Source organism: Leopardus geoffroyi, chromosome D3 (genome assembly GCF_018350155.1).
Source record: "Leopardus geoffroyi isolate Oge1 chromosome D3, O.geoffroyi_Oge1_pat1.0, whole genome shotgun sequence".
NCBI classification, from domain to species: domain Eukaryota; kingdom Metazoa; phylum Chordata; class Mammalia; order Carnivora; family Felidae; genus Leopardus; species Leopardus geoffroyi.
The window spans coordinates 1049608-1062213 of record NC_059339.1 but is presented as its reverse complement, the minus strand read 5'-3'; the positions used below and the strand labels follow the sequence as shown (position 1 = coordinate 1062213).

Sequence of the window (12606 nt, the reverse complement as noted above, 5' to 3'; positions counted from 1 at the left end):
TGGCCGTGAGCGTGAGCGCACGGGCCCTCGTCTGCCGCCGTGGGTGCCGTGTGCTTCGCGGGGCTCCGAGGGGCTCTGCGGCGCTGCCGGCGCGTCCATTAGCGTGGGCGCTGTCCCGGGAGACGGCTCCGCCTCGCTTCCCGTCGCGGGCAGCGGGGCTCTCGCCACCTGGTGGGACGCGGGCAGTGGGCGGCTGCAGAGCGCCCGCAGCGCTGCGCCGAGAGCTCGGTCGTCAAGTGCCTCGGGGGGAGGTTGGGACGGCTGTGCTGTCAGACGCTGTGGCAGGACCTCCAGAAGCCCCCTCAGTGCCGTCTGTGTCCCGCTCTTTGTGCCTAGGTCGTGGAGGTAAAACTGCGAGTGGAATTGGAGGAGAGAAGGAAGAAGGCCTTAAATTTGCAGAAGGTTCCCAGGAGAGGTAGGACTCTCTTTAAAAGTCTTCACCGTTCCCGGCGCCGCGCTGGGACCCCGCCGGCCCGCTGCTGGCCGACGTGGCGGCACCCAGGGCGCTTGCACATTGGTCTGAGCATCTGCTCAGCCCGACACTACACGTCTGCCTGCGTGGCCGCTCTGCAGCTTAGCTCAACGCTCTGAGGCACCCCCGGGCTGGTCCGCTTTTGGGGTGCTCTCGGGATTGAGGGTCTGAGCCAGTCACCTGGGGCTAGGCCCGGACACTGGGCTGAGTTCTCCAAGGCACTCGCCCCCGGTGGGGCCACGCTGTGGCTGCTGGGGGGTCTCCGCGGCGCTCAGAAGCGGCTGCCCTGTCATCGGGCACTGGCAGATGCGGCTGCCCTGGGGGGCAGGGTGGCACGGGTGGCGTGACGGCCCTCCTCCTGTTGATGAGGAAGTCGAGGCAGAGCGGTGGCCTCTGCTCAGTCCTACGGCCGTTAAGATTGTAGAAATCACAGAAGACAGGCTTTGCCACCTAGCCTCCCTGTCCCTCTCCAGATCAGAGACGTCCGGAGAGCGGCCAGCGCACTTTGTAGGTACAGGGGTGCGGGCTGGCTCCCAGAAGCAAGGAGCGGAACTCACTCCTGCTGTCTTCCTCCCGTGGGGAGGTGGCAACAGGGTGCAGCCTGCACAGGCAGTGTCAGTGAGAGCGACTCATGTTCCCTGTCTCTAGGAAAAGAGTCGAGACCTAAGGGGCTTGATGTTTTGCCAGAAGCTTTCCTGGTAAGTTGAGGAGGGCTGCTGTACGGGGTGAGAGTGTGGAAGCCGTGCGCGTGAGACGTGGTGCCTGGGGTTCCTCCTCTTGTCTGGAGAAACGTGGACGCCTGCGTAGCGTGCCCTTCTGTTCAGAGTCGGTTCACTTTGGGGAAGATAAATGGTTCTTCTCCTTGTTAGGCTCCCATGGGGTGTTGATCTGGGGACATGGGAAGACGCAGGTGGGACTGTGGGGTTAGTGTCACCTACCTGCTGCCCAGCGCCTTTCCTGTGCCCAGACTGCTTGTCCTGGGCTCACCAGGGCCTTCCCGGGAGCACGCGAAATGGACGTTTCTGCTTCGGTGTCCTATTCTTTGTGAATTTTATTCTGTGTTTCAGGAGTCAGCACTGTCTGGAAGGAAAAGAAAAGCTAGCACATCCCTGACCGATGACGAAGGTCTGTTCCCCGGTACTCTCTTCGCCGTCTGTGTGACGAGCCCTCAGACTGCAGGCCAGGGGCATCCTCAGTGTAGTCAGGGTGCCCGGTGGCCCAGTGACTTGTGTCACAGGACCAGGCGCCTTGGAGGGTGGGGGAGGGGACGGTGGAGGAGGCAGAGTGCAGGACCTTTTGTGGATAGTTCGTTTGCGCGGAGGAGCCAGCTGGGAAGGGCGGAAGCTGGTGGAGAGAAAGCGTCGGCCAGTGACAAGGCCCCAGGGGGGCTCGTGTGCGGGTGGCGGGTGGGCCCGCAGCCACCCAGAGCCTGCCTCTGTTGGGGGTGAGTTGCGGGGTTCACGGAACAGCAGGCTGGGCAGTGGCTGACTGTCGTCTGAAACGGGCGATGACAAACGCAGAGCGACCCCGAGCAGCAGGCTGGTGGGTTCTGCGGCGGGGTCAGCCGACAGACGAAAAGTGTGACGTCGCTCCGTGTGCCGCTGGGGAGGTCTGTCGTGTAATGAACCGGGCTGTGTTTCGCAGCCCGAGGAGGGAGGTGAAGTGCGGTCCCTGGGTTCCTGCTCACTGAGGAAGCCTGCGCTCGCTCGCCTACCTCGAGGGGTGGAAAGGCCCAGCTCTCTGCTGGCTGGGCGAGACGGTGGCGGAGCCTGGTAGCGTCTCGTGAGCAGGTGGGAAGACGCCAGGAGGTCTGTTTCCCTGACACCTGGTGGGGGCCGTTTCAGTGGAGGACGAGGAGGAGACCATAGAAGAGGAAGAAGCCAACGAGGGGGCCGTGGACCACCAGGCGGAGCTGTCCAATTTGGCCAAAGAAGGTAGGCCTTGAGCGTGGTGCTGGGGGCGCTCAGGGCGCCGGAAAATGCACGGAAGTGCGTGTAAAATCGTGTGAGACCAGCGACCCGCCGGGAAGCACGCTGTGTGCCGGCGTGGGGGTCCCGCCGGGCAGCCTCGGCCCCGCTCGCCCCTGCCGTCTGCACACGCCGCCCGGCTCGCTTGCGGGACCGTGCGTAAATGGCATCGCGCGCCGGGCCTGTCGCTTCTTCGCCCAGCTCCTCCGTTCCCGGGCCTGTCCGGTGCTCGTGTGCCGCTTACGCCTCACGGGCTCTCCCTGCCGAGCCACGGCCCCGGGCGCGAACATGTCACTGACTCCCTGCTGCGTGCTGCCGGGCGTTCCGCTTGTCCCCCGTTCTGCCTCCGCGCGCTGCGGGAGCGCCCCCGTGGCCCATGCCCACGCACGGGAGGCGGGTTGGCCGGTGCGCACCACGGTCCGCCGTGCAAGGCCGGCCGGGCTTGGGCTGCGGGTTCCTTCCAAGCCCCTCATGTCAGGGCGCCGGACGCTGTCCCGCCGGGGTGCTTCTGCCGAGCCGGTGGGCTCCTCTTTTCCGTTTTGGTTTTGGGCTTCCTTTCTCTGTCATCTTGTGGGTGGTGTTTGTTTATGGCACACGTGCGTCCTTCGTGGTTACTGTGCCGTGGGCACCTCCTGGCTCGTGTGTCTTCATTCTCCTCATGGGACCTTCTGAAGAACAGGCATTCTAAATCTTGGCGCACTTGAATTTATCTGCTTTCAAAAACCCTGTTTTAGCCTCAGGATCACGAGGACGTCTCCCTGTTTGTCTACAAGGTTCTGATTTTAGTTACGTGTTGATGTCTTTGAACCGTCAAGAATAGCATCTGTCTGTTGTGTGAAGACTGCGATTTTTTTTTTTTTTTTTTTTTTAAATCCCAAAACAGATCACAGCTGTCCTGGCGCCCTTTGCCAAGCGGGTCCTTGCTAGCCGGTTGTCCCAGTCTGCTCAGCCCACTCCCCTGCCCCGGCCCTGTGCTCCCTCTGAGAACCAGCTCCCCTGCCCCCCCCACCCCGTACCCCCCGTGAAAACTGGCCCCCGTCGCCCCCCGGCTCCGTGCCCACTCTGAGAGCCACCTGGCTCCCTCCCCGCATCCTTCTCAGGGCAGCCTCGGCTGTCTCCGGCTGATTTAGGGTACGCCTCTGATTGGCTCATCAGGCTTCAGAGGAAAATTGGTTGGGAATTTTGATACGAACGTAGTTGAGCCGGCGGGTGATGGCGGAGAACTGCATCCTTACCAAGTTGAGCGTTTCTAACCTCTGATTGTGGCGCGTCCCCGATCACACAGGTCTCGGTCAGGAGCTGCCGGGCACGTTTTACGATTGCGTGTTTTTTGTTAGATTTATTTCTAGGCGTCTTAACCTTTTTTGAAGTTGCAGCGAGGAATGCGTTTGTTGGCGTTGGGAGAGCCGCGGCCGCGTGACAGGATGTGACGTGCAGCGGCTCCGCCCGGCTCACGATCGCTCCATGGCGCGTTCCCTTCCCCGCCGCGGTGCGACCACTCTTCCTGGGGAGTCTCCGCCCCGTCTTTTCTCCTCCTGCAGTGGCACACAGAGTCGGGGGGGCTGGTGCCGGGCGCCCTGGCTCACTCGCGGTCCTAAGTGGCAGCGCCTCGCTCCACCGCGCAGTCAGGCGCTCTGGCTCTTCTCGCGTCTCCCCGGTTCCCTTCCCGCATCCTTGCTGCCGTGGCTTTCTGAGCTCGGTGTCACCTATAGCTCGGAGTCCGTGTTGGTGCCGCACCGTGGCGCCTCTGCCAGCGTGGGTGGGTCACGGGACCTGGCAGGGGTGGGGGGTGGGGTCCGTTAGGGTGAGCTCTTCCTGCAGAAGGTATCACCGCTGTTGTACCTGCTATTCAAAACGGTTTTTGCTCTATTTTTGTTTGACTTTTATTTGATGTTTCATATTTTTATGTATCGCCAGTTTTTTTCTATCAATTGTGTTTTTATAGTTACACTTACTAGTTTATAGGTTCTAGTATGTATTATTTTAGAAATTTAAAAATTTTTTTATGAATAAAAGTTGAGTTTCTTAGTCTCATTTCAAAGATTCTCATTTTTATAAAGAAAAGTGTCTTAGAGCTCGTGTCAGTAATGGGCAACAGTTACTCTTTGGAAAACATCAATGTGTCTTTAGAAAGTATGTATTTTTTTCCAAGGAGGTAAAGCCAAGAAGCGGAGAACCTGTGAAGAAGGCCCTTTCCCCTTTGCCGCGGCCCTCCCTCTGCATCTTCTTCCCAACTGCCTGTCACCCCTGATGTAAACTAACCCCTCTTCTCCCCGCAATCCTTTCCAGCCGAATTGCCCTTAATCGATTTGATGAAGTTGTACGAAGGAGCTTTCCTGCCCAGTTTCCAGTGGCCGCAGCCGAAGCCTGACAGTGAGGAGGCGAGTGAAGAAGAAGGTCTGTGTTCAACCTTTAAAAAACTGAAAAACTGAGCCTTAAAGCAAAAGCCAAAACACGTAGGGGTTTGAGTTGCCTTCGTTTTCTTTTACTCTGATGGAAGAAAAAGTTGCAAGTGTGTTTGACGTATAATTTTCTGTTGATGTGGTTTTGTTAAACTTTATGCTGTATTTAGCTTATTTATCTTGAGAGAGAGAGAGAGCGAGCGAGCGCGTGCAGGCTGGGGAGGAGCAGAGAGAGAGGGAGAGAGAATCCCTAGCAGGCTCTGCACTGTCAGCATAGAGCCCTACATGGGGCTCGATCCCACCACCTGTGAGATCGTGACCTATGCAGAAATCAAGAGTCAGCCGCTTAACTGACTGAGCCACCCAAGCCCCACTGTTTTTATTTATTAACTTGGTAAGATTTCAGAATACCCGATCGAGTTGTGAACAGCATAGAAATATTTTTCTCAGATTTGTAAAAGTCATTGTTTTATAGGCTTAGAATTCATCATATATATTCAGGCTACGCTAGTTTTGACTTTTTTTCAGTTTTATTAGACATTCCGAACAAACACACAGGCTGCACCAAAAAAAAGCCTACTTTGTCTTATTTTCATTCTACTTGCTCTGATCCACAGATACGGATTCCCGTGAGCAGAGAGGCTAGGGGTGGGCAGGACCAGAGGGAGGGCTGGTGGCCTCCTTGCTTGCTGAGTTTCCCTTTCTTGGTGGTGGGGGATGATCACTAAGCCCTTAGATACCTGTAAATCTGGTGACGCCACCTCCTAGTCGCTACAGAGACCTTCATTCTCCGTTTTCACGCAACAGCTTTCCAGAGTGGTTCTACAGCTGGTAGCGTCCTAGGAATTTCTACCCACGTATTTGGTCGGTGTTGTTAGGTAGTAGAACGGATCGAAGACAAAACATCTACTGCATTTGAAGTATTTGGATTCTGTCAGCTCGTTCCCTTTTTATTCTTTCCATCATAAAACTCTCGCAGCGGCTACAGACCCGTTTTTCTGTTCACAGATGTGGAAGACTGCCCGGCTGAGAGCCGGAAGGACGTGGTTCTCATCGACTCGCTGTTCATCATGGACCAGTTTAAGGCTGCGGAGAGAATGACTATCGGGAACCCTCACACAAAGGACATCGCGGAGGTGACCGCTGTGGCCGAAGCTGTCCTGCCCAAGGGCAGTGCCCGGGTCAGCCCCACGGTGAGGCACCGAGCTGCCCCCCGGGGGCGGTGTCTTGGTGAGGCCGAGAAAAGGCCGCGACTTCCCTGTAACTGTTCCAGATGCAGAGGTTGGCTGTCAGGCAGAGCGAACACTGCTCTTGCTTCCCTAGGTCTCCTCTGTGGTCCTCCTGTAGGCCCACCGAACGACTGATTTGACTTCACTGCGGAGAAAAGTGTCTAACGGGTAGTTTGAGGAGTATTTGGCCTGTGTGTTGCTGCAGGTGAAGTTGAACGCCCCATCTCTGTTGTATGGCGTGCTCAGAGATTACCAGAAGATCGGCCTGGACTGGCTGGCCAAGCTCTACCGGAAGAGCCTCAATGGTATATTGGCAGACGAAGCCGGGCTTGGTAAAACTGTGCAGATCATTGCTTTTTTTGCCCACCTGGCTTGCAACGAAGGTAAGATTTTGTTGTTTTGAGGACCGTGTATTCGCTAAGACCGACGGTGGGCAGTGCGTCGGGCTGGAGGGTGGGGAGTGTGGCCTGTCTTCCCCTGCTCCACTGCCTTGCGCTCCGGTCCAGGACCCAAGAGACCAGGGCTCAGAAATACGCGTCGTCTGAACAAGCAGAAAACTCGTTTGCGGTCCGCGCTAGATTGAGCAACTCACTGTACCTCAAAATCTGACACGGTGACGACCCACTGGACCGGGTGACCCCTGTGTCCCCCGCCAGTCGGGACCCGTGCCTTCCCTGGGCTGCGGTGCCTGCACCCCTGCCTCCCGACTGGGCCTGCTGCCTGGCAGTGCCTCTGCTCCCCTGCCTGAGTTCCTCAGGGAGCGGCTCACGGGCCTGGTGAGGGTTCGGGGGCCGGACCACGGCGGAGACCCCGGCCGCTTCCTCACGCCTGACTCTTTGGACTCAGACGTCACCAGTCAGGCCCCGCGGCCTCTGTAGCAGCACGTTCAGGGGCCGGCCCCCACTCACTACTCTCCACCTGGCCTGTGGGTCAGGAGCTTTCTTGTCCCCAGCTCTGTGCCTTTGAGGGGGCTGTAGAAGGGCACGTGCCTGGTGTCTTTAACATAGGACAGGGGCTTACATACAAGTGAGTCTGGGACAAACAGCGTGGTGGTCACGGGCACTAACCCCCCCCCATGCAGACAAAAACCCGTGTGTAACTTTGACTTCCCTAAAACTTCACTGAGGATATAGTTAACCGTTGATCGGGGGCTGAACCTACGAACAGACGACCAACGCTTATTTTGTGCATATGTTACGCAGCGTGTTATTAATGATAAAGTGAGCTAGAGGAAAGAAAACGTCAAGGACATCATCAGGAAGAGGAAACAAAGTATCATGTGTGTTGAGAAAGATCCGTGTGTGAGTATGTGAACCTGTGTGGTTCACGCTCAGTTCACACTCATGTTGTTCCCGGGTCGGCTGTAGTGTTTCTCTTGGAAAGGAAATGTTCTGATTCCAGACTAAACGGGGCTCCTGGATAGCGGAGCAGACATGTTCTCTTCCTCTTCACGGACCTTTGGAAGCCAGGAGGAGGCTCATTAAATTAGGGAGGTGGCGTCCTGCCGTGGGGCGCATGGAGACCTGGGGGGATGCGGGTGTGGACAGGGCTTGTTCCCTCCACTCGGGGTGGTCCCCCCGCCCCGTCTGCCTGCTTGTGGTGCACTCCCCTCACCACCACTAGTACACGCCTGTTCTTTGCCCTGTGTTTGGAAAGATTGATCCAGCTCAGTCAGGTTTTAAATACAAACGGATCGACGTCAGGGCTCCTTCCTTTCTCGCATTAATCGGTTCTGGATTTTGCCCCAGCTCCAGAGTCTCCAGCTCTCAGGTTCTGATAGCCCGCTTCCCCCTCAGCACGCCACCTGGCCTCGCTCTCTGGGCGTTGAGGTGAAAGGGGTGTTGGTTACCATGTTTGTAATAGTAAGAAATTGGAAGCAGACAGCGCTTCCAAAAACGGGCTTTTGTTCCATCGGCTGAACGAACGAACGGATCAGTCAGTCCTTTGCACGCTCGGCGTTCGCGTGGCGCCTGTGCTGCTGCGGGCGCTGGGCTGTGCGGGAAGGGCAGCAGTGAGCTGCAGTGAGCGCCCGCCCTGGGCGCCTGCAGAAAACCAGAAGTGCAACTGTATTCTGAATGCGGGTCTCTTAAAAGCTCTTGGTTCTCGCGGTGGGGAAGGGCACCCGGGGTTGACGTGCGTCTCTCCTCCTGGAGCGCGCCTGGCGCAGAGCTTTTATCCACTTCTGTGATTTCTTCGCGAAGCGGTCGTTTGCATTCTCATTCACCTTCCTCTTGGGCGGATCTTCTCGGAACCGGAGGGGACACTGTGCACGGGGCGAGCACCGGTTGCAGACATGCGCGCTGCATGCCGTTTTCTCGAGTCTTCTGTTTCCGCCTTCTGACCTGGTTTGTGTTTCGTTTGTAGCACGGAAGTTGGCGTTTGTCACGTACGTGTTATTCTAATACTTGAAAACGTTATTCGGAGGACCGAGCGGAAGCGGAGGGTTTGGGGCAGTCCAGTAGCCGGGCCGGGTCCGCACACGCCTCTCGTGTCCTGAGCAGGGTCCCCGTACAGGAGAGCTCTGCCCTGCGCCCGCAGTGCGCTCACTCTACCCGGTCCTCCTTCGGCAGCTCCCTGTCGAGTCTCCCCAGTCCAGGGGCACTGGCTGAGCGGGGGGGGGGGACGCCTGTGCGTCATGCCCGGGCACTTTGTGCGCGTGCCTGCCGTGCTTCCGTGCTCGGCACGGCGCCGGGTGCCTGCTTTCTGTTACAAAAAAAGGGTGAGGCTTTCTGTTACAGACGAAGGTTCTGTCTCTCCTCTCTCACATAGGCAATTGGGGCCCTCATCTCGTGGTCGTGAGGGGCTGTAGCATCCTCAAGTGGGAGCTCGAGCTGAAGCGCTGGTGTCCCGGGCTCAAAACCCTCTTGTACGTGGGCAGCCACCGAGAGCTGAGAGCAAAGAGACAGGTAGGTGGGTGGATGCGTGGAGTACGTCGCACAGGAGGGTCTCCGTCTGTGCGGAAGGCAGATTTTGGGGTGTCAGGCGAGCCTTCTGGCGATTCCTGATTTGGAGCCCCCTAAACGCACAGATGCCCCGTGAGGAAAGCCCCCGGGCGAACGGGCACCCTCGTGCCCGGAATCGGGGGCCGTCCCTTCCCTGCTGCCTGCACGCCCCTGAGCAGCGTAAGCCCAGCGAGAACTTGTGCCACGCACGCCCTGATGCGCGTGTGGTAAATGCTCACCGGGCTCTGCCGACAACGCGGGCCAGCTGCCGGGACACCTGCCCTGTGCCGTCTGGCACCGGATCCTGAGTGAAAGTGTACTAGACGGCACTCTCACTGAAGCTGACACGCTGCCTCGTTGTCAGACCATGACGTTGAGTAGTAGTTACTGGAAGAGTGAGTATTCTGGGATGTATTCACGTACCGTCGCTGGTCGTTAGCTCATTTTTGAAAAGCCTGTGACGCAGTCAGTTGCGGTGCGGACATGCGGACGGCCCGTGACATTTTCCGTGCGGTGTCCCCACGGATGATGGAACAGCTGGTTTCCCTCCATGGTTCTCCGTGGTGACCCGTCTTCCGGGACCGGTTGTTAACGCCTCAGAGCAGCTTCTCGGGTTGTGTCTGCAGTACGGTCGCTCCCAGAGGAAGAGCCCGGGAGGACCTGTGCCGTGTGCCGTGTGCCGTAGCGGCCGGCGGTCCGGAGGAGCGGGGTGGCGGGATGGGGCGGCGGCACGGGAGGCGCCGTGCGGGCCGTCTTCCCGCAGGGGAGGCGTGCTCGCGGCCGGGTTCTTGTGCCACAGGAGTGGACGGAGCCCAACAGCTTCAACGTGTGCGTCGCGCCCTACAAGCACTTCTTCAGGGGCTACGCGTCCTTCACGCGGGTGCGGTGGAGGTGCCTGGTCATCGACGAGATGCAGCGCGTCAAGGGCATGACTGAGAGGCACTGGGAGGCCGTGTTCACCCTGAAGAGGTGGGACCCGCCCCCGCTCCCGCCCCAGGGTTCTGGTCGCCGTGCCCGTGACGCGAAGCAGGCCGGCGGGTGCGGTCAGCTGCACGGGGGTTCCCTTCGCCCTGATGGGCGTGTGGGGCCGCGGGTCCCGAGGCGCTCGTGTCGTCCGGTCCGTCCCCGGGGCGCGCACTTACCCGGACTCCGTGACCCCGCCCTGCCTTTCCTCTCGCGTCCTCGGGGGCGGCGAGGGCTCAGCCGTGGCCTGTGCTCGCAGCCAGCAGCGCCTGCTCCTGATGGACGCGCCGCCGCACAACACCTTCCTGGAGCTGTGGACCATGGTGCACTTCCTCATCCCCGGCGTCTCCAGGCCCTACCTGCACCCGCCGCTCAAGGCCCCGAGCGAGGAGAACCAGGACTACTACCACAAAGTGGTCATCCGCCTGCACCGGGTGGGCGCCGTGGGCCGGGGGGGGGAGGGCGGCGAGGGAGACGACGGGAGGGAGACGACGCAGCGTGCTCTCGTGTCTCGTCCAGGTGACCCAGCCCTTCATCCTGAGGAGGACGAAGAGGGACGTGGAGAAGCAGCTGACGAGGAAGTACGAGCACGTGCTCAAGTGCCGGCTGTCGAGCCGGCAGAAGGCCCTGTACGAGGACGTGATCCTACAGCCCGGGTGAGCGGGCCCCCGGCCGAGAGGGCGCGCGGCCTGCACCCCGTGCCCTCCCTGCTCCCCGGGCTCACGGCAGAGGCCGGCGAGGCACGCGCGCTCCGACTGGGCGGCTCGGTCTGTGACGGCCCGAGGGGACAGGTGGTGACCGGGGTGCCGCCCTGAGGCTGCGCATGCGGGTCTCGGTGGGGCTCAGGGGGCCCAGCGGGGCACGGTGTCCCCGTGAGACCGTTGTGCGCGCCACGTCCTCGCCAGCAGAGTCTTCAGGATGGCGTCTGCGTGCAGCTTGTTCTCCCGGGCTGGTTCTGGAAAAACCCGAGGCCGGAACGTAAGCATGCGTTCTTGCGCCCCGGGACAAGGTCTTAGTCCCTGACGGGTGGCATCGGTGATGCTGCAGGGGAGAGGAGGAGCCGCAGAGTCCTCCTGCCCCGGCCGTGCCCCGGGGACCGGCCACCTTCTTTCGCGTCCGGCAGCTCCTCTCTCGGGTGTGACTTCGGGTTACGGAGAGCGGGGTCCATGGAGGGCGCTGTCACGCCCGCGGGGGGAGACCCGTCCTTCTCTGTGGGGCTCCCCTGGCATTCCTTCACCGGCAGCAGACGGTGCCCTCAGGACGTCTGGGCCGTGGGCGTGCTGGGCTCGCCTTGGCGGGGGTGGCGCCGGTCCTGCCTGCGGACGTGGGAGGATGGCGACTGCAGACCTGGGCTGTGGCGTGGCTCCTGCTCCTCGTAGAGCAGTGGGAAGTGACTCTTCCTCTTCGTGTCCGTGGACCTCTTCTTCCCTGAATCTGTCCAGTCACACGGGAGGCGTCGAGCACACCTGTGGCCAACCCCACTTTAGCTCCCGATGACGGACGTGCCTCGTTGCACGTTGACGCGACGGTCTGGGGTCCTCGAGCGGGCTCTGAGCTTTGCTCTGGTCACTCGGCGGCAGGCCGGGTCTCAGTTCTTGCCGTCTTCCGGTGCGCCCTCCCCTCGGCAGACCTCGTCTCCCCCTCTTTCCTGGGGGCCCTGCACACCTGCCCGTGTGAGCCTCTTCCGCTCCAGGGCTTTATTTCCGGGGTCCTGGGCCTCGCTTGTGCTTCGGCATTTTCTTCTGAGATACGTCCCTCGTACCGGCCCTCGTGTAGACAGGGGGCGCCTTACACGTTCTCCTCCCCCTCTCCAGACTCTGCTCTCCGGAGCCCGGCTTGCAGACCGTGTACCTGTCCCTGTCCCTGCCCGGCCGCTTTGCTGGGGCCCGTTTCTTTGTGGCCGAGAGCGGCTCGTGTGGGGTTCTGCTGACTTCCAGCACAGCCCGCCAGCTGGCCACGTTCTCCCGCGGCCGCTTCGGTTATCCCTTGAGGGATATATCCTTGAGCGCCCGGTCTCGTGAGGGCGTCCCCAGAGCACCTTTTGTCTAGACTTCCCTGTCCTCGGACGCAGTAGCCCATCACCCCGATGCCCATCTGGAAGTCTGGCATCCTCCCTGCCACTTCTTGTCCTCTGTCTTGTTGCCTCTGCTCCCGGGTCTCTGAGGACCAGCCTGCCCTCCATTCGGTCTCCACGGCTCCTTCCCACACCTCCTGGGGACACCGCGCCCTCTTCCTCACCCTGGGGGTCTCCAGCCACTGTGTTTCCCACATGGGCCTGGCCTGGCCTGCGGTTGGCCTGTGTGTCTGCCTTCATGGCTGCAGGGCCAGGGCTGCTGTCCCACCTGGGGGGCCCTTCCTCCCCCGGGTCGGGTGCTCTCGCCCTGGTGCCTGCCCTTGCTTTACGGCACTCGTGACTGTGGGGGCAGAAACACATCAACCGCTGCCCATTTAGAGTGTCATTCTCCCCTGGGAGGGGTGGCTGGGACAGCTGTGTGCCCATTCAACCCTCCCTCCTGGCGCTCTGCCTCCCGGCTGGTTTCAAGGGAACGGTGAGTGGCTCTGAGAGTCCTGACTGCCTGGAGGACAGTTGGGACGTGAGTGTTCCGGGGGGACTGCTCACCCAGACCTGGC

At 60.2% G+C, this 12606-nt stretch overlaps 1 protein-coding gene across 1 annotated transcript in view; it reads left to right on the top strand.

Annotated features, from left to right (window-relative positions):
- EP400 (E1A binding protein p400) overlaps nt 1-12606 on the top strand; it is a 99013-nt gene that overhangs the window by 35736 nt on the left and 50671 nt on the right. Inside the window, 11 exon segments of the mRNA XM_045457784.1 lie at nt 337-415; nt 1121-1170; nt 1540-1597; nt 2317-2406; nt 4729-4836; nt 5850-6034; nt 6276-6453; nt 8840-8976; nt 9812-9981; nt 10235-10409; nt 10495-10631. Coding sequence (XP_045313740.1) covers nt 337-415; nt 1121-1170; nt 1540-1597; nt 2317-2406; nt 4729-4836; nt 5850-6034; nt 6276-6453; nt 8840-8976; nt 9812-9981; nt 10235-10409; nt 10495-10631 — 1367 coding nt within the window.